Below are 25,514 nucleotides of genomic sequence, written 5' to 3'. Positions count from 1 at the left end.
TATCTCTCCGGCAACGAGGAGACTCTCCAGCCGTGAATAGTAACAGGGTTGAATCCTGCATCAATCAATAACCTGACAAATACGCGTGTGTACATCTATTTATTATTTATTCATTTATTTATTTATAAAACATGGTTTGTCTCATTTCAAGTTTGCTATTTATTTCAGTGATTTATATTATTTTGCATAAAATTTCCTCCCATAGAGAAAAGCAAATAGTGGTTTTTAGTCATTCTCCCTTATTTTAATCACCCTTCACTAGCGCTGACAGCTGAGGGGACATTCAGCCAGGCTGTGGGACAATACCCTCTGATGTGTAGTCAGGCTTTGGGGAGAGAGGGTGTATTTCTGAGTAATTGGTCCAAGTGGGATTGTAATTAAAATAAACGAGGGTGGGCAGCTAAAGCTTGCTAGGTAGCACAGGCTGGACTGGAAAGTGACAGTTTATTCACCTCAGACAGAAATGGTTCAATTAGGCAATTATGCAAATAGATGCTATTAATATTAATATTACTTGCTCCTTTCTTCCTTTGTTTCTAATGAAGGTCAATTGTATCCTGTTCGGCATGCCCAGCTCCTGGGTTTTGAGCCTTCATTAGCCAGTGAGTTAAAGTGATGTTTCCCCCGAGACTCCTAAGACCTGTGAGAACCCCCTGAGCCTCCAACAGAATGCAAATAGGCCAGAGGGTGACAAGCCTGTCACAGTACTCCTTCCAAGATGCCAATCAAGTGGAGGGCTAATTATGGTGGGAAGGCAACTGGGAAGTGAACTACTTGGGCCTCCCCTGGACAGATGGGACTTGGTGGGCTCAAGCAAGCCGTTGGCCTCTATCCTGTTTCACTCTGCAAAGCTTTGTCTGAACATCTGTTTCTGCTATAACAAATGCGAGATGCACAATTCAAAGAAAGGAAACTTGAGTGTTTGTTTCCCTGTGAGGGGAGTGGCTAGGGCTTGAGAAAGCCAGCCCCTTTCATTACGTTGAGTTGCCTTCCTGGGGGACAGACTCCACAGAGACAGGGGATGAGGACAGGGCACCAGTGCAGGACAGAAGAGACAGGGCTCACCATGTGGTGCCATTTTCTCAGCCACCTCCTGTCCTAACTTTCACAGCTTGCTTCCCACCTGTCAGAGCATCAGGCTTTCTGCTAAGTAGACATGAAAAGTCCATATATGAGAATGAGCTTGTGACTGGTTTGTTTGGGGACAGGGTGTCATGGAGCCCAGGCTTGTCACAAACCCTCTATGTAGACAAGGATAACCCTGAACTCTATGCTTCTGCCTCAGTCTCTCAGATGCCGGGATTACAGATGCAGGCCACGCGATCCACAAGCCTGCTGTTTTGTAGATCACACAGAGATTATGGAGTCCTTTAGAGTGGACATCAGGGACTGTATGTCTTGGAAACACTAACATGGCAGTCTGCACTAGGACCCTCCAAGTTAGTGACTTGCTCACCTTCAAGCAGGTGTGAGTCTGCAAGACTGTGGGTAGAAATAGGTGTCTGAAGCTGACTGAGCCAGAAAGAAGATTGTCATCGAGTAGTGACAAGTAAAGAGGGCACAGGACGGTCTCTGAGCCTGGGTCCTACCCTATGTGCTTTCAGAGCCCAAGTTCTAACTAAAGGGTTCTTGCAATTCTGTGTGCACAGATCACCTAGTAGAACTTTCTTTTTTTGTTTCTGTTAGATTTTTTTTTTTTTTTTTTTGAGACAGGGTTTCTCTGTGTAGCCTTGGCTGTCCTGGACTGGATTTATAGACCAGGCTGGCCTTGAACTCACAAAGATCTACCTGCCTCTGCTTCCCAAAGTGCTGGGATCACAGGCGTGTACAGCCCGGCTAGTAGACTTTTCTCAATGAGCACACTCCTAGACTAAGTCCCAGGCTCTACACCTGTCAGTCCAGGATAGGGTTGCACATGCATTTGAACAATTATTAATCATAATGATTGCTCAAGAGCTCTGGCAGGTGGCTGGGGGCAATCTCCGAGGAAGACTGACTGGTCACCCATCTGCTGCCTTGGTACATTCTAGAGCTGCCACCTAGTGTCTGACCTTTGGTAGTTATTGCTGTCGATTGCTCAATTTCCACATCTATAAAATAGAGAGAAAGTACTTCCCTTCTAGAGCTGTGGATGAAAAGTAAGATATACAGAGGCCATTTTTTACGGTCTGCAGAAGTCAGGCAACACTGATATGTAGCCACACAGTCACTGAGCATGTATGAAAAGCGAGCCAGTTGACCTGGGTGAACAAAGCCACAAGTAACTTGTCTATTGGCAACTCCCAGCCAGGGCACCCACCCGTCCTCCAGGCTGAGAGGCATCCACCACCTGGGAACAAGATGGTGATACTAAACAGATTAGCTTTCTCTTCTCATCTTTGTCATTTAAAATACACACTGAATACGACCGGGGGTGGAGAAAGAGAGGGCTTTCCGGCCCGCAGGCGATAGAGGCACAGCTGGTGCTCAGCTCTCTGGGGTGCCATCATCAGTGTAGAGGCTGGGAAGGGTGAACAGAGCCCTGCTGGGAAGGCCTTGGCATTCAACCACCCAGAAGGTAAGGTGGAACCCCACAAGTGCTCTGCTCCTGGTGTATCCCCCATATTTATTCATTTTATTTTTAAAGTGTTGTGTCTGTATCGGTGTGTATGCACATGTGTGTAGGTACCCGTGGGAGTCAGAAGAGGGCGTTAGCTCCCCTGAAGCTGAACCTACAGGCTTTCACCAAGCCCCCCACTGTGGCTGCTGGAAATGCTCGGGGACCTGCTGGGGGAGCAGGAAGTGCTCTTGTCCTTTTGGCCTGTGTATATATGTGGATTTTTTTGGGTTTGGTTGTTTGTTTATGAGACAGACTTTCTCTGTGTAGCCTTGTCTGTCCTGGACTCACTTTGTAGACCAGGCTGGCCTCGAACTCACAGAGATCCGCCTGCCTCTGCCTCCCTGCGTTCTGGGATTACAGGTGAGCCCCACTGTGCCTGGCTATATATGTAGTTTTAAAGCAAGTTTTTTTTTTTCAGTGGTTGTCCCAAGGTTTAACATGTACATTTAAAAATAATCTAAACACATCCTTAAATAGCATCACACAACTCTTTATAGGAATATGTACCTCCTTACTACATCCTTTCCATCTGTGTCAATCACTTCACTCATCTAAACACTGTGATCATCTATACATTGTACAGGCTATCAGAACTATCATTTTAAGAGTAAATAATTCTACCTTCACTGATTTTTTCTACTGCATTTTGCATAGCTCTGAGTTTCTACCTCTTGCATTTTCTTCTCTCTAAATGACTTCTTCCTCTTCTGGGCAATGAAGTCCTTTTTTTGTGTGTGAGCTCATTTTATCGTCTTTTCTCTTGAATGAAAGTTCCACTAAATGTCGAGATTGAGATTGGCATCCATTTTCTTCTAGCAATTGAAGCATTTTATACCATTGCTCTTGCTTCCATGGAGCACACCTGAAATAATCTCCATTCTGCACTGTTCTTCCCGAAGCCTGTGGATTCCTGCAAGGTTTTCTGTTAATCCGGGGAGGCTCTTTGACCACTGTTGCTTCCTGAATTTCTTCTGTCCTATTTGTTCTACTTAGATTCCCATCTAGGTTTTTTTTTGTTGTTGTTGTTGTTTTTGGCATGGTCTCATAGACCTTTTTGACACCATGTCTTTGAATTCTAGTGTTTCATTTTAATTCATGGGTGGTGGCAGGGGTTAAAGACAGTCTCACCAATGCAGCCCCAGTTGGCCTTGGGTTCAGATGACAGGCACTGGCCAGTCTAAGCCATCCTTAGAATTACCTTATCTCTACTGACATTACTCATCTGATCTTGCATATTGTATAACTTCCTGTCACCTGTCTGCATTGAATCACAGATGTTATAAATTGCCTGTCTGGTAATATAAACACCTGTGTCACACCTGGGCACTCATACTATCACGATTGCTTTGTCTCTTTAGATTTAGCCATTTCTTGCCTTTTGCTAAGACTTGTTATTTTGTTGTAGAAAACCGGGCTTTAGGGACTAAACTGGGCTTTAGGGATTGTAACTAATTTGGTTTCAGTCGAAAGGTTTGTATCATCTTGCTTGGGATGGGATAGATCTTTACTGTAGCTGTACATACCAGGGACATAAGATTCAAGGGTTCGTGCCTGGGGCCCGAGCATTTCCCCGTTTCTCCCGAGAGAAAGCATGTCTCGAAGGTTAGTGAGTGTGTGTGTGGTATGTGTCAACCCTCCTACTTTACTGGAGATTTGATGAATGTCCGAGGGCTGAGAATGGAAGCTGGAGGCATTCTGTGGTGGCTCTATAAGCTGGCCCGGTCCTTCTCTAGGACCTCTTCCCCTGGTTCTGGTGCTGTCCCGGAGGAGTTCCCAGCCTGTTTCCCCGATGCCTTCTCTGCTGTGTACTGCAGATTCTCCTGAGTGGAGGGGCAAGGCCCTTCGCACTGGAGTGCAGTCTTCGGGAGGAGAAAGGGGTTCCCAGTTGCTACCTTGCCCCTCTGCCTATGATCACGGAGATCCTCTGCTTGGATCCTCAGATCCTGTCAGAGCCCGCTAGCACCGGGCCGGCCTGCCGGCAGCTCCCAAGCATTCCTCACACTTAGCCTTATCAGATACTACTGAAGTTCCCATTCATGGCATCTGGCTGTGACTGCTTTGGGAAGTCTGAGTTTCTCTGCATGAATCTGGGTAGACACAGAGAGAACACATAGAGACAAGCTCCAAAAGTGTCACTTTCACTGTGTGGCCCTTTTTTTGTTCAGGAGGATGTGAGTGGTGACCTGTAAGCTCCTGCCTGCCACCGGTGAACACAGCATCTTCACCAGGTTTTGTATCAGTGGAAACGTTAAGTACTAGTTTCCACAGTGAAGCTGAACTCTTGCCTTGTACAGAGTTTGGATGACTGAACAAGGGCCCTAGAGTAGTTTATTTTCTCACACTGTAGCTCCTGAAGGAGAATGTTTCTGAGGAACGAATAGATCATGCTGATAGGGGCAGGACTCGACAACAGGCCAAACAGGGCACAACACAAAACCTTGACTAAATGGGGCAACCCACAGTCATCGGAAGTGGGTCTGAAAAGATTAGGTTGTGGCCAGTGTTTGAACTGAAGTGGCTTTTTTCTGTGGTCAGCACAGAGTCACTAGAAGATTTTGCAAATGATAACCATCAAATGTGAACAAAGGACCTAGAAAAAAAACATTCATGTGGGGCTGGCAGCATCAGACTCAAAACTTGCTGTCTGAACAGAGGAGAAACTGAGGAAAGCTATCTTAACTTGCTTTAAATCATTGGCTTTGAGGCATTTCACTAAAGCACTGAACTCCTGATACTCTTGTCTCGGCCTCCCAAGCACTAGAGTGCCAAGCATGAGCCAGCACGCCACCTAGGCCATACTTTCTTGTTATAAGGGGTCAGAGACTTCACAGATGAAGACCAGGGCTTTGGCTTGTTCCATGAACAGTCTGGGATGCAACCAGGGCTCACAAACAGCGCAGGGCTTGGCAATCAGATCAACACTCCTGCGCTGAGGTAGACGTGAACCTGTGGTGAGAACCTGGGGATGCCAGAGAACACAGTGGCCCACAGAGGAAGTCAAGGGCAAAGCCAGAACAAGGGGAAGGAAATGAAGATGAAGCTACCTGTCTCTTCCTCTAACTAGCACCTGCCTTCTAGGGACGACTCAGAACTGAAGATCCATGGTGACAGAAATGCTGCCTACACACAGTGGGCATGAAGGACCCACTACTTGTAGGTAGTGCTACTTGTAGGTAGCACTAACATGACTTTCAAAAAAAAAAAAAAACATGACTTTCTTTTTCAATGGTAGGAAGAGTTGCAAATGCTAGCAGCAACACTGCCTGTTTGTTAAGGGTCTACATTTGTGAGCGGACACCTCACTCTTGGAATCCAGTGGCAATATCTGCAAAGGCCACAGGGTCACAGCGATAGCCGAGTTTAGTATGACAACAGCATTTCTTCAGCCATAGCTGCCAAAGTACATTCTGCCTTGCTTCAGCCATAGCTGTTAATGTTCATTCTGCCTTTTCTAAATCAGTACGTGATAGGCACAGGCATGAATATATGTAAATCTCTATGTGTTCTCTCTGTGTCTACATACAAACTGCAGTAGCCATGTTTCATACTTGGTGTCAAGTTTGAATATACAGTTTGTTTTTTAATCTACACAGCAAGAGCTTAAAGGAAATGCCTAGAAAGTGTCCTCTACAGTACAAAAACTTCATGAAGTTTGTGAACTGTAACTTTATTAAGACAGGTATGTCTTACCAGACACACTGCCTTAAAATAAATAAAATTCCAGTATCATTAAAACCACACAAACACAGTTTGACAGGGTACAATACAAAGTTGATTGTTTAGGATGTCTGACTTGCATTCACTAGAAGTCTGAGAAAGACTAGGTCGATCCCTCAGTAATTACCTTGTACCAAGAGGAAAGCAGACATAATTATCTCGTGGGCTCTGGAACAATGATTTGAGAAAACTCAGCTTTGAAGAGTAAGCTATCGCACAACTTAGATCACGTGTCTGCAGACTACACCAGGGGACTTGATCCACAACAAAGTGAAGTGGCAGAGGCTGCTCTCCCGCCCCTCCCGCGCTGCACCGGCTTCTATTTTTGGCATGAGTTATTAACCTTTTCCATCAGGAGGAAAATGTGCTCTGCGAACTCCCGGATGGCTCCCCGGCCACCGCTGCATTTGCAGATGTACCCCACGGCTTTCTGGGCCCCGGCGCAGGCGTCGGCAGGAACTGCGCTCAGGCCCACTCTCTTCAGGCATTCTTCATCAGACACTTCATTGCCTGTGAGCAAGACAGACACCGTTCAATAGGAAAGACGGAATGTTCCAGCTGACCGAGGCAAACCACAACCGGTAAGTAACGGTAACATCAGTAGGAACACTAACAATGAGAACAAAACTACAGCTTTAAGTACAAGTGAGAAAGGGCTGTGGAGGGTCAGTGGAGCAAACCCTTTACCTGCTGTGTACATTACGATTGTCAGAAACTCTGTACTTGAATTATAAATGAAAACCTTGTTAAGTGGAAAATAAAATACATGCAAGGATCCCAAGTATGCTTATCAGTTTTAGACTGTTTAATCACTACTTCTTTCCATGCCCTATTCCCTAGTTTTCCTGGGGGGTAGAGTGCGGAAGGAATTCCAGACAGATTTTGCCTCTGCCTCCAGAGTGCTGGGATTCAAGGTGTGCACCACCACCACCCCTGACCTTTAGTCACACTCTTTCACGCATTTTATATCTAATGAAAAATAGTTATCAAACTTACACAACAAATGATTCCTTTTATTAAAGCGTTATTAAAACGCTTTAATAACCTATTATGGTCAAGTATCACCAACCGTCTCAAAACATATCATTTTGTGTATGTAGATATATGTGTGTACGGAGGCCAGGTGTCATTATCAGTCACTAGCTTATTTACTGTGTACATGGAAGGCAGAGGACAGCTTGCGGGAGTTGGTTCTTTTCTTCTAGCCTGTGGGTCCAGGGCTGAGCTCAAGTTATCAGGCTTGGTAGCAAGTGTCTTTATCTACTGGGCCATCTTGCTGGCTCTCCATCTACTTTTTTATTGTAGGGCCATTTGCTGGACTTGGTGTTCATCAGACGCCTTAGACCAGCTAGGCAATCAGGTCCAAGACCTTGCCCATTTCCTCTTCCTTACTGCTAGCACAAGACTGGCTGCCATGCCCAGCTTTTTCCATGGATGCTAGGTACCTCAACTCAGGTCTGAAGCTACTTCTCCAAGCCCTTCTAAGTTCTTTTTCATTTAGGAAATTTAAAAACCAGGAGCCAAACTAAGTCCACATGGTGCATTTTGCTTATACAAGTCCTTTTCTTTTACATCTGGCCTTTATCTCATACTATTTGTAGGAAAACTGCCATATTGACAGCACCAAAATAAATACTAAATTACATTAACAAAACTCTACCCTCCCTTTGCCTGCCTTGTCCAACCCTCTTTTAGAAGACATAGCAGAAGCCACCAGTAGGACAGTCATCATTCTGGGCATAACTAGCAGCTGGACTCAGACCAAACACCAACAAGAAAATACTTCTACTCTTTTCTTTCTGCCGACACCATGCCATCCAGACTGAAAAGACCTGGAAGCTCCAGGGCCTTGTAAGCCATGGTCATGGGCCAAGACAATGCTGCTACCCATGTGCTCACTGTCTGCCTTGTAACTCAGTATGCTAAAGTGAACGGTTTCCACTGAAGACAAAACGAAAAATTAGCATTGCCCTATATAATTCTTCTTTAAATTCTTTCCACGAGAGCTGCTGAGATGCAAGCTTTCTCATGCTGGGGCTACAGCTACACACCACCACGCCTGGCACACTGATACTGTTAAGGATTCTTAAAAGATTTACTTTGAGTGCTTTGCCTCACGTAGTCTACGCACAATGCAGTGCCTCTGGAGGCTTGAACAGGGCACTGGATCCCCTGGAACTGGAGCTACAGATGGTTGTGAGCCGCCATGTTTGTGCTGGGAATCAAACCTGGGTTCTCTGAGAGAACAGCCAGGGCTCTTAACCAGTGAACCATTTCTCCAGTCCTGGAATGTGTTTTTATACATTCATGTCCCTTTAGAAACACTGCCTGCATTTTGAAGTAAACATTTAGGAAAGATTTTGTACTTCCTAACCTTGTGTGTGTGTGTGTGTGTGTGTGTGTTTGGGAGGGGGAGTGGGAGGAGATGGTTCAAGCCATACATATTCACCACAGGAACATTTTCTTAAATACAAATGGAGGGCACCACCCAGCATGATTACCCCTCCTCCTTTGTCAATGCCTTCTGAAGTCTGACTCTAGGCCTCTGCCTACATAAATGACGTATTTCCTACATGATCTGAAACCTTCTGTTTTTTTGTTTCTCTTTCTAATGTTTGTTAGTTTGCTCCTTATGAATTTGCAAAGTCAGTCAAGGAAGCTTCCTGGAGCCTCACAGATAATCTGGATCCTCTGTATCACATGTGTGCTGTTTTCTGTAACAAATGTTCTATTGCTCTTTCCCTGCTTTTGGCTTCAACAGGATCGTGTGACCTTCTTGAGGATAAGATGATCTGTGGCATGTACTTCATGCACGATGTGAAGTCACTGTGCTCTGTAGCAGCTTGCCCTTCCTAAATACTGACAATGCTGATGTCATGATGCTGGCAGCACGATGTTTATGGTTCTAGCAACTACTTCCATACATGCACACCGTAGGCATCTGCTAAGTATATCTGCTTAACACTAACAAGACAATCTCACACTCCTCTGAACATGTCAATCAACACAGATGCCATCACAGTCCTCAATGGCTACCCAGCATCCACTGTGTGCCTGTGCTGCTTATGGGAGTATTGGGTGGGCTCATTTTCTCTCCATCATTGGCACATTTCCCCAGTTTCTTCCTTAAAACTGGAATTTGCAGGTAAAAACCAAACAGTAAAAACTGTTGTCATGTCTAAGCAACTCCAGGGGCTCTGCCGAGATTGCATGCCGTCTGTAGCAGCCCTAAGGCACCTGACACTCCTGACACCTCCAGCTTACTGCTAACCGCCTCAGTCCACAGCATGTGCTGCACATATCCCACTAGACTACTCTGACACAAACTGTCAAGGCAGCCTTCAGAACAGCTCTTCTGATGGGTATTTACTTATTTGTGTGTGTGTGCGCGTGTGTGCTGGGGGGCATGGGTCAGGGCTCTTGTGTGGAGGTTAAAGGGCTAAAGGTTCAATGATTTTCAAAGTTCGTTTCTCTCTTTCTACTGTGCATTTCCCAGGGAGTGAACTCTGTTCACTGCCCAGACTGTTCTGATGTAATGCTCTGCTCTGCAGCTGAAGAGGTATCTGCTGCCCCACAGTTGTTTGGGGACTTTCCCTCTAGTTAGAGCTGACAGTAAGCAGATCCTGAATGACCCACCGAGGTACGCCACTTCTTTCCAGCACAGGCCCATCTCCTTCCTCCACTCGTCCACGACAGCCAGCTTGTCCGACACACTGACTTCCGTTTTACAGTCCAGCTTTAAGGCAGAGAGTGTCTGCTTGGAGCAGGCCCTTTCTGAGATAAGCCTCACCTGGAAAAGAAGTGGGGCTGTTAGAAGCAGAGGGGAACACACGGGCTCCATGATAAATCAAGCTGTGAGACTCAGCGGGTGGTGCCTATGGAGGTGACACACCTCAGCTCCCTGTAGCTCGGCTGCTCAGGAGAAAGTACACCTCATTCTGCAGAGCACCACACCTGAACATTTCCAGGGAACTGTAATTATTGAACTTTGCTCCTTCATGCACTGTGGGCTGGATCCAAGGTATCCTGCACGTATGCTAAGTATTTTACCATGAGTCACAGCCCAGCCCCCTTTTCATCTAGAGAATAGGTATTGTTGAGTTACATGGTCAGTCCGTGAACTCATGATCCCTAGTAGCTGGGGTTTTAGGTCTGTGGCACCAGGCCTGGCTTAATCTTCCAATTACTGAAATGTTCTTTGACCCTGAGTCAGAATCTGGCACACACTATTACACTAAGGAAGCACATACCTCAATACCACTTTTTTTTAATAAACTTATGCCAATAGCATCTTTTACATCGTAAGATATTATTTCTTTCTGGTCTCCTGATACATAAATGTGGCCATTGGTGAGACATCCATCAATATTGCAGACCAAAAGTTTTATCTCCTTCAGCTTCTCTTTTCCAAAATAGCCAAATCTGAAAGAAACCGAGACAGAGCTGAGTACAAATCAACACTCCTCACGCACACACCTGCTCCAGGACAGCAACAGAGCAGGGCCCCGGGTCACTCAGACCTGGAGGCTCACTTCCGTGTGCACGCTGCAGACAGTGCAAGAGCTCCCACAAGCAGCACCGCCCAGCTGGAGAGCAGGCACTACAGGCCTGTCTGACATGCACAGCATTCCAGGGACCTGGGTACAGAGACTATCTCAAAACAAGGTCTAGAAGGCTAGGTACACATGTGAGGCTCTGCTCCACGGCCATCCTTTTTCCTTCGTTTACCTCAACACTCTCTGCTCTGCAATGGGCCAGTCGATGTCCACATCTATGTCCACACTGTGCTCAGCCCGCATTTCATAATATGCCATTTTTCCACCCTAAGGACAGGAGAGATGCTGTAAGTGCTAGCCTGGCATTCACTGTTTATATGCAGCTAGAATTTGGGTGTACACTGAAAGAACAAATAATCCAGCAAACGAGCAACACACCCATGATGATTATTTTGAAAAGTTCAAACCAAACAAACGGGTTTTCGAAATCTGCGTATAGTGCAAGTTCCCTGTATACAGAATGTGTCTTGTTTGCACTTATGTCTGTGACCCAGAAGGCCAGAAGACGGTGCCGAATCTGTTGGTACTGGACTTACAGATGGTTATAAGCTGCCATGTGGGTGCTGGGACTTGAACTGGGTCCTCTGGAAGAGCAGTCAGTGCTCCTAACACGCAAGCCAGCTCCTTCTTTTATTCTCAGAGCTGCAGCTGTCACCTCTGTAAAGCGGGGTAGGAACGCTAGGTTCCTCAGCATCTGTCCAGTGCCATAGGTAACCTACACAGGGTTCCCACTGGAACAGTGTGCGTCATCCATAATGAAAATACGCCAAATTTCAAGTATGCAACACAGCCATGTCTCTCTCTAAGGAGAGACAGCCAGTCCTCTCAAAATGAGAGCAGTGATCGAGCGAATGAGCACACAGCACAGTGTCATCAAGGTGACACTGAGACACAGAGCTGGCCTTCCACAAAACCAGGTCAGTGCTGTCAGATCTACTGAGCTGGCTGTTTCTTGTTTTAAAGTAGTAGAAATCATTTAACCGCCCAGCTACAGTCTAATTGTAACCTACTATGGATCACACACAACTGAGTGGGCTAATGTTGATCACTGGACACCATAGGTTCTCAGTCCTTATTCTATTTTTTATCTCGATGTTCAGCTGAATGGATTCCCCAGGTATTTACTGGGGACCACAGAAATCACCCTGGGGTGACGCTGCAGGACAACAGCGGGATGATAACCCTGCCTTTCCTCAGGAAACGGTACACCAAGCTTCTCCCCATAACTCCAAAGCACAACCCAGAATGGTTTTCAGAGCTGTAAAAGTGAGCACAGACCTGTAAGTAGCCCATCTCTATCAAGTGTCTTTTGGCAAAGTAAAACGAGCCGTTTTCATACAGCTCTCCGTCCCAGTCCTGCCGGCGAGGCCGCTTGGCTGGGTTCAGGTTCAGAGGCTCTGTCACTTCACGAACTAAAAGCAAGGTAGTCACATTACTTTGGACAGACACTGTTCCTTAGTAACTGCAAACACACACGTAACAATCCCCTCAAAATGCAGACATCTGTGTCTACATACACAAATGGGACTAACACTTCTCAAGGGACAACCGCTAACATTCCTAATGATCTGTCTCTGCTTTTACATAGTTAACATCAGAAAAAATATTTCAGAGGGAATTCAGAGAAACTCAGTTTTAAGGAATTTACACAAGTACTGTTGTGCAGGGCATGCAGGCAACCACCGACTAGCTCCCAAGGACAAGACTTGTCATAAAGTATCATTCTGTAGTTAACTCTTTGGTCCACTCCTCATTATTCCCAGCTTCGGAAATACAGGGAGGGCGCGTTTGTCTAACACGGTTACAGGCTGTTCTCACAGAGTTTTCACAGAGAGCTAGGGACGCTCCAATAGGTCACTAAAGTGTGTGCATGTGTGCTGAGGCCAGGCTGGCCTCAGATTCCCCACTCAGCTGAGTATGACCTTAAACTTCCCGTGTCCCTGGCCCCACTTCCTGGGTGATGGATGGCATGACAGTCAGGCGCCACTACGCCGGGGGGGTGCTGAGATCTGAACTCAGGGCCTTTGTACACTAGGCAAGTACCCTGCCAGCCGAGCTACACTCTCAGCCCTTACCAAAGCCTTACACCAGTGGAAATACTTCCATGTTTTTACCTGAGGTTTAAAATACATGAAAGACGAAAGTGGACATTTACTGTGTTGACAGTGGAAGCCCAGCAATGTCAACATTAGTAAACAGGATAGACGAAAGAGTGAAAGAGTGAGGCTGCTGCTGGCAACAGAGAGAGTCCCTTCTCCTTTCACTGGATTTCACCCAATTCTGTGTGCATGTGTGTGTCTATTTTTGGGCGGGCACACACACACACACACACACACACACACACACACACACATCCATGTGCATGTGTATCTATGTGTGTATATGTTCAGGTCTGCATACATGTGCATGCTGTTGTTGTTTCAGAAGCCTTTTTTTACTTTGGACTATCACTTCTGTATGTGAAGGCTCCTGTGACTAACTTCTATCCATTACTAACCATTTTCTGTTCCATTTGATTCATGTCTGACATAATTTAGGGAAATTCAGCAAATATGTTTGACTGGCTACTGGCAGCACAGTTTAAAAGTTTCTGGAGACTGCAATGGAGGAGGCTCTCTGCCCTCAGACAACCTGCAACAGAGGTGTGGACAGGTAGCTAAAAACCAGGCACCTCAGTAAGACAGGTCCGGTAAGCCCTTCCCCTGGAAGACACTTTACGGAACGCGAGGCCAGGTGAGCCACAGGCAGAGGGTTCCACAGGCAGAGGGTTTGTGCTGCATGCAGATGAGGACAGATTCTGACTTACGGATGTGGTTACACACTGTTAGGCACAGGAAACACAACTCTTCTTCCCGCCACCAAGTCCCTGGACAGGGGACAGCCTGGAAGACTAGGCAAGAGCCTGAGCTAGTGTCTCCTGTCCTGTTGCCTCCTGTCCTGTCCGTACAGCACCGTGTGAGTAGGGGCAGACTGGACCAACATGACTTTCCTGTAATCGGCTCTGCACTGAGGGGCAGACTGGAATTACAGAGTCTAGTAACTCTTCTCCCTGTATCATCGTCATCAGCCGCTTATCCCTGTGTCTCACGGAGAAGAGGCTAAGTCCTCTGTGAAGAAAATGTGGACTCCAACATCTATGGCAGGTGCATGGCACACCATGAGACACACAGAGAAGCAGAAATATGAGGGTCATATTCAGGAGGACAAACAGTAGGAGAAATGACTCAAAGCAAGGAACAAATATGCTAGAATTGGTACCAAGAACTTCCCAATACCTGACATGAATATGCTAAAGACATCAAAGATGTCTTTAAAAATCTTAAAAATGGAAGTTTTAAGGAAATGGAATTCCTAAAAATGAACTAAAACAAAACAAACAAACAAACCCAAATCCTGAAGTAATTCAACGGCAGCAACAAGATGAAGAGACAGTTAATGCACCCTAGCACACACCGGGCTGGGATTGCTCATAACTGACAGACACAGTAGAAATACTCAGAACTAACTCGGAATTGGTTCCAGGAAGGACAAAGGAAACATGCGGAAACATCTCAAGACTGGCACCTGAGGAGGTCTCACACAGGCACCAGCCTGCTGCAGGGTGTGCTCAGAAAAGCAGAGCCTCTCCTTGCTGTGGAGAGGGCTGCCAGAGCCAGAAGAAAATAATTACCGTGCAGTAAGTGTAAGATTATCAACAAGATGCCATGACCCTTAATTCACACTAAATCACAGAAATTTGTGCACTCTTTCCTTCTTTTGGTGTGTGCATAGGTCTATGATGGTCAAACATGTATGAGCTATGTGTGTGGGAGGGGTGGGGGTGGCCAGGATCGCAGGCCTAACATTTGCCTCATCCTCCTTATATTCCTCCATCTCTCTGCACTTTATTTTATGCAACTGTCTCTCTCATTCAAATCCAGAGCTTACAGGCTGGTGACACTTGCCAGCCAACTTCCTCCAGGAACCCTGGCTGTCTACCAGGTACTGGGATTACAGGAGGCTGCCACACACAAAACCTTTACATAGGTTTTGGGGATTAGAATGCTGGGCCTTACATGCTATGGCAAATGCTTTTGCCAAGCCATCTCTCCATTCCCCTGTGGTATGTATTTGTACTTTTAAGGGACATGTTAGCATGGCTAGTACTTCCAGCATGAGTGGTGCTAGGACCGCCATGCTGGACATGTACACCTACTGTAACAAGGATAGAAAATGTCACAGGAAACATGTGACCTGTGACACACTGATTACACAACTGATGAAGTTTAGCAGCTATGATAAATAGGGAATGCAGCAGAGTCCAAGATGTGCCAGCCTCGCTTAGATGCCATCCACTAGCAGTGTTCTGCTTCCCAGAGCAGGGTCACAGCACAGGGAAAGAGAAATCAGCAGTCCCCAGCACTCGCTTGGGGTGAGTGAGGTGTTTATTTAAGCACTCCCAACTTCTTTAAGATGTGTGGCATTTACTTATGGATCTGCCATCTCTGTAACCTAAATAGGTGCTGAGTTTATTTAACTGACTCGACCAGCACTCACTTTAACTTCAGCATCTCCTGCGGAGGTACTGCACTCGTTCAGTCTGCGGGGTCTGGTGTGAGCTCTCTCGAGCTTGGCTGACAGGCCAGGAACAAACACTAAAGTATTTGCTCTGAAAACTCACACGTCTGCTTCACAAGCTAACAGAAGCACAGGCTGGAATGTCTGAAGAGTGGGAAACAGAACTGCGTTGGTTTTTGCCATTTTGCTTTATAACAAGATTTAGGCTGGAGTCTCCTGTCATTGCCTCCTGCAGCTGGACACCAAGCCCTCTTCCTGATCCCTCCCTTCCACTAACAGAATTTACATTAACAAAACAGAACAGAGCCTGGATTCAGAGCAAGAAGCTGGTTACCTCCTTTCTGAATTTCACTCCATCGAAACTGATGGCGCCTCACAACGGAGAAGACAGAGTCGTATCCTTCTTCTCGAATCATTTCTGCAACTTTCTGGAGGTCAGTAGGATGTAAACATGGAGATGTAGCTTGGATATTCCCCACAATGTCAACCTCTGCAGACAACAGAAAGGAAAGGCTCAGGCACAGGGCCGGTGATCACACGATACTGAGATCTTAAATGAAATGTTAACACAAGTCTTGTGTGACAGTAAACACAGCTACAGATCCATACAACCTGAATCGAGTAGTCAAGCTCATACCATTGTGATAATTAAGGAATTCGACGATGGCGTCTAGTGAGGTAGAGCTGTCTTTGGACGTTTCAGAACTTCTTCGATGAACCTGTGCACCGAACTGTTTGGCCACATTTTCAATTTCATCATGGTCTGTTGAAACCCACACGCTGTTTGAACAGTAAAAAGAAAGTTAAATAGCCACGTCACCAGAAGACACTGCCAGGGGTAAGACAGAATTCTGCACCGATGCGCACAGCTTGGCTCTGGAGAAGCTCTGTACAACTAGAGCAATATTACTGTAGGCGTCATGGTGCATGCCTGGACCCTCCAGGCTCAGGAAGCAGAGCAGGGGTGATGCCCCTGAGTTCCAGGCCAGCCAATGCCACATAGGCTGTTTCAAAGTCCCCAAAATACCAAAGTAAACAAAAACAGAAAGTTCTAAAGCAATGTAAAAATAAAAGCAACACAATCAACTATTATTTAGGTAGCTCAAGATTCTATGGTTTTCCTAATTCTATGAACTAGGAAAAATGAACTCAGTATTTTTAAGATGGTCACAGACTAAATAAGATATCACTAGAAGTCAAATCTAAAGTGAGTTGAAGGCGATTCTGCTTCATTTTGCCAATTTAAACCCCAAATATAACAAACAGGAGACTAATATGTGTGTAGAAATGCGCTGGACTTGGCTTAACTGAAATAGTTTCAAGCTCAGAAGAGAGAAATTATCCCGACCTGCGTTCACAGTGATCAGGAAATCCAATTTTATTTTTCCAACCTGAGTGTGTGGATACCTGAGCAACTGCTACTGACGATGAGAAGGCCATGGCTGTACTGGCTGGGCAGTGCCTACCTCGAGTCACCACAGCACAGCTGCCTATTTGGGTTCTGTCAGAGCAAGACCGAGAGCACAAGGCCTCTCTGCAGGGACAAGCTAGTCTCCACTGAAGCCCTGCTTTCTGGGCCTTCACAGACTCCCATGTCTAGAAATAAAAGGCATAAATGTTACTTGAGCCACATTGCTTTAGTAATGTTAGAATACAGATGTTTTCAAGATTTGGAGTCTGTCACATATATGTGCTTTTTCTTTCTGTCCCATTCATTCAGCATTTACTGAGAGAAAAAGACTATATATGCCATTATGTCCAAGATCACATAAGAAAGAAGGGAAAACTTTCAACCTCTAGATTTCATTTATTAATTTCACATATTCTGGTCAGAATTTGTAGAAAGAGGATTTGAGGGCTGGGAAGATGATTCTTCTGTAGGAAGATGATGCTAGGTAAACATTGGGACCCGAGTTCAAATCCATAGCCCCCTGGAAAAAAAGCCAGGCATGGCTGCAAGGTAAGTCTGTAACCCAGAACTGTGAAGGACAATTGGTGGCTGCCAGCCTAACTCCAACCTCAGTGATAGACCCTTTCTCAGGGAATAAGGTGGTGAGTGGCACAGCAGGATACTTGATACCCTCCTCTGGCCTGTGTACCCAGCTCACCCACATATCTCTCTCTCTCTCTCTCTCTCTCTCTCTCTCTCTCTCTCTCTCACACACACCACTACCATAACCCACAATTGATTGAAATCAAAGGATCAAGCCAGTAAGCCCCAATGTGCTTTGTTTTTTCTCAAAGAAAGCTTGGTAAACAAGAGGGTTACAGGTGGTCAAGTCTCCCAGCACCCACTGAGCAATGAAACACTAATGCTAACGAAGCAACTAAGCTGGATCTTACAAATGCAGGCGAAGGGGGAGGATAAGATGACGCAAGGTGAAGGCACACATCTAGTTTACAGCTGAAGGAAAACTGAGTGATGATTCACCAGGGAAGGTTTCAATGATCTTTTAAAAATGTTTAGAAGATAAATTAAAAAAAAAAAGTTTTTCAGCTTGTCTCCTTTCCTTCTTTCACTCATTCCTTCATTCCTGAAATGTTTGCTGGGTCTGTTCTATCCTGGGTACCACTCTGGACCTTGGGGTATGACAGCTGATGCAGTACAGTCTGTTTCCTCACACTCTTGGCCTTTCAGTCGACAGGCTCATGTAACACTGTAATTCCCACTTAACCATCTGGGAGAGAGAACCAATTAAGTGTCCATGCTCCTTCTAATGTCGTACCTTCCCCCGTACCCTTTAACGTTCTTGCTGTCTAATAGATACTTGGTTTGTGTTTGATGAATGAATGAAATGTTGAGTGAAGTATGGGGCTCATGGACCATGCCACCAGGGAATCTGGCATGGAACTAGAGCGAGGTGGAAATCTCAGTCTTGAGGTCGATAGAAGTAAGGACCAATCCTTCCCTGTTCTGAGCCTGCTGCTCTGGTGCACGTGACCCCAAACCCCTACCTCTGCACTTCTCAAGGTGATCACGTATCCTGGCACCAGGAATTCCTCTCCATGCAAACTGAGCATCACCAGCATCCCAGCCCCAACTAATGACAGGTGCCCACCCTGGAATCCTTTCCCACTCCCCCAAGGTTCATCTCTACCCTTATCCCCTCCAAATAAACATGCAGAAGCTGTTTCAATAAATACTGTCTTAGAGAGCTGTTTCAATGAAAGTAGTCTAAAAGAGATGTGACACTAATATCTTCAGGGAAGGTTTTCTCCCCACCAGCACTCCGAGCCAGACCAGGATCCCTCAGACTCTGTCATCCGACTGTGCCTGATCTCTCCCAGCCTGCTGTATACTGGTGCCCGGACGCCCTGCGAGAGGAAGTGGAGCAGTGACGGGCCCAGCACAGCAAAGGTGGTGATAACTGTAGGTACAACTATGGCTATGGGAATGCGCTCAGTCCTGGTTCAACTTAATATGCTGGGATGGGGGCGGGGCTCCCCTTCTCTAAGGAGTAGGGAAAGGGGAATAGGGAAACAGGGATGGAGGGTGGGACCAGAGGAGAGGAGGAAGGGGGCGATGACCAGGATGTAAAATGAATAAATAAAAATTAAAATAAAAAACAATAAACCACCTGCCACAGAAGAGGTAAAAACGTTAGCTTTTCAAAGCACTGAAACAGGATAGGAATTAACAGCGCTGTCCACTGGCTCCTTTAATTGGGAAGAGAACTGGAAAGCTTTGTGTATGTGACACGTGACAGGAGCACTGGAGACAGGAGCACAATGCACAGCACATTTAACACAACGGGCCTCTCCCAAAGGTATCAGGGGAACAGATCTTTTTTTGGGAGGGGGTTGTCATTAATGGGCAGGAAAGAATGAACAGGCAGGCCTAAAAACAACCTGAGGACAGTAAATGTCAAGGTCGAAGTCAATGGCTTTAATCTGGAATGAAGTCACATTCCACCCAACTCAACACACAGAGTATCAGCCACAGTCAGTTCTTTTGAACCACAAAAAGTCTTTTCAAGGATAAGGGAGCACAGCCCCCTCAAAAATCATAAACCCACAGGCTTCGGAATGAAACTAAAGCATATGTTGATTTTCACCACAACGTTATACAAGATTCAAAAGATCAACTTGTTCTCAGATTCGCTCACATGGCACTGACACACGGTTGAAAATCCAGGGTCTTCCAAGCATGAGGAACAGTTCTCTAAAGAACATGTTCAGTTGGGTTTGGACTGCTGACTGACTTAGCAGGAAAGCTTAGTAATCTGGAAAAGATCTGTTATGATCTTCTATCATGTGAAGCCTGAGAAATCTGCCGCCACTGAGCCAAAGCATGGCTTTGAACATGATAATCTCAACCTTAATCTCAACCTTCAGTCTCCTCTGGTCCTGAAAAGCAGGCATCAGGCTGCCATGTTTCTACCTCACGCTCCTAATCTAAGCATTTGCTGAAGGAAGGAAGGAAGGCAAGAGCTGCAGACAGGGAAGATGTCTCAAAGTCCTCCAGGGGTCTGACGAGGCCAGTTCAATCCCAACCTATACATTTAATCGAGGCTCTAAGAAACACTGCTCACCAGAATGAGTAGGTTGGCGTTTCCCCATCAGCCTGTGCTTGTAATGTTCTACTGGCGTATGGTCACATTCCTTCATTCACGTAGTGCCATGGCTGCTTTTATAACATACAAGCTCAGAACTGAGAAGTTACAATTGAGACCATCTGGCCTGCAAAACTGGCAATACATACTGTGTGGCCCTGTCTAGAAAGAGTCTGCTCAAAGCTGAAAGACAGAACACACATTCCCATTACCCATTCAGTCAAAGGATTGTGAGGACTGAAGGCATTCTCAGGGTTACAACTTCCTACTCAAGGGAACCATGGCCCATGGGAAGAGACAGACTGCTCTATAAGAGCATCTGCTATAAGAAAAACCTGTCAGAGTCATGTCAGGCTGAGAGCCCTTAGTCCTCAAAGAGCCTCTCCTCTCAGGTGTACACTCAGTTCTGTGGATGGAGATGTCGGGTACGGAGAGGCGACATGGTGAGGGCATGGCCGACACCCTCACAGCCTCAGGCTGCTGGCTCCAGGCTGGGGCACAAGCAGCAGTACAGGACTACTTTTCAGAGCAGGTCGGCCAGGACTGGTGGGAGCAGTGCTGGCCTCTCCTATTATGAGTCCGTAGCAACAGGTCCCCACAGAGAATGCCCACAGCAGGCAGCACCAGAAATAGCATGAAGTCACAGTACAGGTTTGAGAGGACAGACGGACGCTCAAGCTGCTGCGCAGGGAAGGGGGTTTACTCCTCTTTAGCTGCTGTTACCACTACAGGCAGCTCAAAGGAACACAGTGCCAGCAAGAGCTCACATCCTATACTGCTGCAGGGAAGCTCTTTACGGGATTTTCTACAGGTGAATCTGTATTTGTTTTCACCTTTTGTATGTAGTATGTGTGTGTGTGTGTGTGGGGGGTGTCACACAAACACCTCTGTGTGTGGAGGAGTCTATTCTCTCCTTCCACTATGAGAATTCCAGGGATATAATTCAGGTTCTCAGGTTTAGTGGCCAATGTATTTATCTGCTGAGCCACCTCACCAGGCCCCATACATATATTAAAAAAAAAAAAAAAAAAAAAAGCAGGAATTTCCCAGCAAAATCTTCCATGTCTGTTAGTCACTACTTGCTGAGTCTTGAAGTGACAATCTCCCCTCACTCGGTAATTGCTCCTCAGTCTTCCTCCTGGGGCTTCAGCCATCAGTGGATTCATGAGGCAGGGCTGACTGAACTAACAGGCACTGTGTTCTCCTTAACAGAGTCAGGGATGGGGTCTGAGAAGGTGAGCAGACCTGACTATCTATGCCTGAAAAGACTTGAGTGCTGCAAATCAACAAACACAGACACCAGCACAGCTAAAAAGGGCACACTGTTCGCCAAAGCCAGTGCAATAAGGAAGAAACTAGACTCCAATATCCTGAAATCAGAAGCCGGAAGCATTTTTAAAGACTGGACAGGCAAGGGAGAGGCACCAAGAGATGTTTAGTTAGTCCACAAAACGGCTGTCTGGATCTATGAGACGCTGCTTATAGGTGAGGACGAGAAACAAATGCCTGTCATCATGTCTAGAGACACAAATTCAAGTTCAAGCCCAATGTGCCCAGCAAGGTCTATCTTCCCACAGGGGCTGAGGAGAGAGAAGTGACCACCTGAACAGGGAAGGTACAGATCCGGTCTGAACGCTATCACAGAGGACAGAGAAGGTTTCTATAACTGAAAACTTCTTAAGTTCACTCTGTAAGAGGGAGCTTAGGGTCCTTGAGCCCACCATGATTTCCCTGGACAAACGGTCCATTCTACTGGAGGTCTGCATCTTCTCAGGCTGATATGTCAGAAGAAGGGGACCAAGATTAGAAATATGGCCTTAAGCTGCCAGAGGCTACGGTCATTGTGGAGAGACGGATGGTCCTCATGACCCTGCCTAACATCAGAAAGAGCCTATCCTGAAACAAGAAATCTAAGATTATCGTGACTGAGCATCCCACCCCTGTGCAAGAATGGATCTCATCTGATACCACACACATGAATGTATTCTGCATGCCGCTCGGCTGTGGTAGTTATGGTGACAGCATTTCAAACTGGAGGAAAGAGTTATTCTGGCTCAGTTTCTGAGGGCTTTCCACAGTTGCTTGACTAGAACACTGTGGCCTGTGGTGAGGCAGAGTGTCAAGATGGACAGGGCACAATGGAGCAGCGATGCCCTCATGATAGCCAGAAAGCACAGAGACAGAGAGGGGCCTGGACAACACAGTCCCTGGCTTGGACGAGCCAGCATGTTGTTCATTGCTTGCTTTGCGGAATTTCCCCAAAGAATTAACCCATAAGGATGGCCTTGCCTGCAAAAGGTCAGGGAAACTGTCACAGACAGCTGTCAACCACATCACCTCCTATCAATCACTTTCTGCAAGTTTACCAGGATCAGAAATGCCTGCTAATACCTGGATGTCAAAACATCAAGAGAATGGTCAACCATGAAAAGAGATGGCCATCCAGCGCCCACATGACCAGAGCTAAAGCCGACTCCTCAGAAGCCCTGCATGCTTCCCAGTGCCACCTCTGCTGAGATGGAACAGGGGTGACAGCCCATCATCTTCCACCAGCCAGCTTGTGGCCAATAAGCTTTACTCTTCCCATCATGCCTGTGGCTGGTGGCTCCAGAGGGTGGTTCCATATGGACTGGCCCCTGCCACTGCCGTAACCCCAGGTCAAGACAGCACTGTGCCATCACAGGGTAGATTGACAGCATGTGATGAATAAAAGATTTACCTTTTGTTCTTAAGCCTAATTACTGTACAAATTACCCTTTGTGTTGTGCGTATGCATCTATGTGAGTGAAGGCATGGGTACCATGGAATGTGTGGAGGTCAGAGGGCAACCTCAGGTATCACTCCTCACCTTCCACCTTGAGACTGGGTCTGTCTTTTGTTGTTCACTGGGTACAACAGGCTGGCCATCCCACGGGCTTCCAGATTCTCTTTTCTCCACCTCCTGTCTTGCTGTAATTATAGTCGCACTAGTTCCTCACCTGGATTTTAAGTGGGTTCAAGGAATTAGAACTCAGTACCTTAGGCTTGCATGGCAAGCACTCTATCCACTGAGCCATCTCTGCCATCAATTTCACCCCCTCTTTAAAAGACTGTAGTGACTATGTGCATGTGAGGGCAAGGGCCTGTGGAGTCCAGAAAACAGTAGCCAATTTCCGGGTGCTGCCGTCAACAGGCAGCTGTGGACTACCCAACAATGGTGCTGGGAACTGAACTTGGGTCCTCCAGAAGAACAGAGCACGTTCTCCAGTGCTGGGCCATCATCTCTCCAGTTTTACCTTTCTGAATCTACGCTGAAAGTCATTTCCTGACATGTGACCCAAAAGTCATAGATGATAATTTTGTTCTCAATGTATTATCGATATGTCTTTGAGCTGTCTTCCTTTACAAATGTTGGGATTTTACTTTGTCACCGTGGCCTGTGCAACTTCTCACTCTTTTGCAGTTTGTATTCTGAGAGAATTAAAAACAAAAACCAAACAGGAAAACCAAGCATGAGCTCTGTAAGAGACAGAATGGTGTATGGACGTCCTTGTAAATGTCTGGCAAAAAGTGGGGCTCCAGACATAGTTACTGAGCTGAACCAAGTCCCCAATTCTCCCCTATCTCTCCTTACCACACTTCCGATTACGTGTTATTTTCGGAAGCCAGCTCTATTTGCTTGGCTCCACCCAGAGCTTCCTTTGGGTCAAAACACACAGAAAATACATCTATGCCTTTTGTGATCTCATTTTCAAACAAAGTTGGCTGGATGAAAAATTTGCCCTCATAATATGGGGTATTAATAGTCTTTAGAATCAATCATCTTAAAAACCATCAAAAGGTAGCAATAAATTTAAACACAATTAGGTTGCTGCTAGCATGTGCATTTAAATTCACTGTTGGCAAAGGATTTTATCTCCCTCCTTTGATGAATGGCATCAACTTGTAACTCCCGATCGACCTAGTAGAAGCCAAAATGACACGGAAATAAAACTGTCGATTTGTGAGGCTAAAGTTCAAGAGGCAGGGTAAAACCATTCACACTCATAGAACAGTCACACTTCTACACACGCAGGGAGTTTTTCCGCATTGTGCTGACTCACAGCCTCACAGCCAGAACATTTTTTCCCCAAAGGTGAGGGGAGCCTCTAGGCTGGAGAGCCCCAATTCTGGACTCCATTCACGCACCTGCTGCCTCCCTGGCCTTGCAGCACCGGGCAGTCAGCGCAGCCCAGAGGTGACAGGTGCCCGTCAGCAGGGTCCGTCCAGGGTCAGGCCTGGGGACCCCGACCCCCGACCCCCGGGGCCCTGCTCCCGCACATGCGCACCTCTGGAAGACCCCCGCGTCCAGGGCGGCGCGCAGGACCCAGCCAATGAGCGGAACCCCCGCCAGGCGCTTGATGTTCTTCAGAGGGATGCCTTTGCTGCCGCCGCGGGCCAGCACCAGCGCCGCTAGGTGCGGCGGCTTCTCTAGACCGCGCCCCGCGCCCCGGCTGCGCTGCAGCTTCGGGGGCCGGCCCCGGGACGGCCGTCCGCGCGGGGCGGGCACCGACGTGGCGGCCCCCTTCTCCAGCGCGTCCATCTTCCTCCCACGCCGCCGCCCCAACGTCTCCACATCCGGGAGCTCGGCCCCGCCGACTCCACTCGGCACCGCCCGCTAGCTGTGGCAGCTGTAGGCCACGCCCACGGCACAGCCCGCCCCGGGGCACGCTGGGAGTTGTAGTCCGCAGAGCCCCGGGGCTGGCCGGCCAGGTGGCTCAGAGAAGGAGCCGATATCTGAGCCCAGAGGTGCTGGGAGAGGCACTTTGTGCAGTGCTCAGTAATGTCTGTAGGTATCTAAAATTAAATGAGGATTAGTTCTCCATTCATTCCCCATAAGCTTCCTCTTCGTCCTCCCACTTTCCCTCCTCCTACTCCTCCCTCCAATTCTTCCTCCTCCCCCTTCTTTCTTCTCCAGCGGCCTCCCTTATCCCAGAAAACGGGGTAATAGCCTCAGACCATGAGGAAATGAATCAGGCTGTACGTGGCAATCGCCGCTAACCGTAAAGAATTACTTAGCCCCAGCCTGACTGTTCCTCTTCATCTACACAACAATAAGCCCCGTTATCAAAAGCAACCCACCCTGCCCCCAGGGAAACCGCAAAGGTACCCGTGTGTGCTTGTACGTACATTGGCTCAATCTGCATCCTGCAGAAAGTTTGGGGCCCTCACCACTCCAATAAATCAGTTTCAGCCTGTGGGGATTGAGTTTCCTCTTCTCTGCCTCATTTTTTTTTTTTTTTAATTTACAATTATCATCACCCTCCGCCTCAATCTCTTATACAGCCTAGCTTTGAATTCACTATATGACCTTGAGCTCAATATATAGCTCAGACTAGCAAGGAACTAATGACCTAGTTCAGGGTGGCCTCACTCCCAGGGAATAAACGAAAGAACTAAACACCCCCTCCCCCAACCGCGCCCGCATGCGCATTGGTAAACTGAGGCTCATTTCTTAGTGACTACTATGGGCTGCGTAAGCATGAATCAATTTTATGCTGTAACATGTAACTG

General features: G+C 46.9%; 1 protein-coding gene across 1 annotated transcript; it reads right to left on the bottom strand.

Moving 5' to 3' along the window:
- Window positions 1-6,250: 6,250 nt before the first annotated feature.
- Cmas (cytidine monophosphate N-acetylneuraminic acid synthetase) lies at window positions 6,251-24,600 on the bottom strand. Its single transcript, XM_021656501.2, has 8 exons — window positions 24,290-24,600; window positions 16,067-16,209; window positions 15,764-15,919; window positions 12,151-12,284; window positions 11,045-11,139; window positions 10,567-10,738; window positions 9,953-10,106; window positions 6,251-6,826 (listed from the first exon to the last, which is right to left on the bottom strand). Exons 1-8 carry the CDS (start codon window positions 24,541-24,543, stop codon window positions 6,636-6,638), a joined length of 1,299 nt encoding a protein of 432 aa, XP_021512176.1. The 5' UTR covers window positions 24,544-24,600; the 3' UTR covers window positions 6,251-6,635.
- Between the last annotated feature and the right edge of the window lie 914 nt (window positions 24,601-25,514).

The sequence above is a fragment of the Meriones unguiculatus genome, chromosome 5, assembly GCF_030254825.1.
Source record: "Meriones unguiculatus strain TT.TT164.6M chromosome 5, Bangor_MerUng_6.1, whole genome shotgun sequence".
NCBI classification, from domain to species: domain Eukaryota; kingdom Metazoa; phylum Chordata; class Mammalia; order Rodentia; family Muridae; genus Meriones; species Meriones unguiculatus.
Note: the sequence above shows the minus strand (reverse complement) of the source record. Positions and strands in the feature narration are given on the sequence as shown.

Coding starts and splice junctions, on each gene's coding strand:
- Cmas (XM_021656501.2), bottom strand. CDS start 24,543: ATGGACGCGCTGGAGAAGGGGGCCGCCACGTCGGTGCCCGCCCCGCGC. Junction 16,210..24,289: donor GACGCGGGGGTCTTCCAGAG/GTGCGCATGTGC, acceptor CTGTTCAAACAG/CGTGTGGGTTTCAACAGACC. Junction 12,285..15,763: donor GAGTGAAATTCAGAAAGGAG/GTAACCAGCTTC, acceptor CCTTGCTTTTAG/TTCGTGAAGTGACAGAGCCT.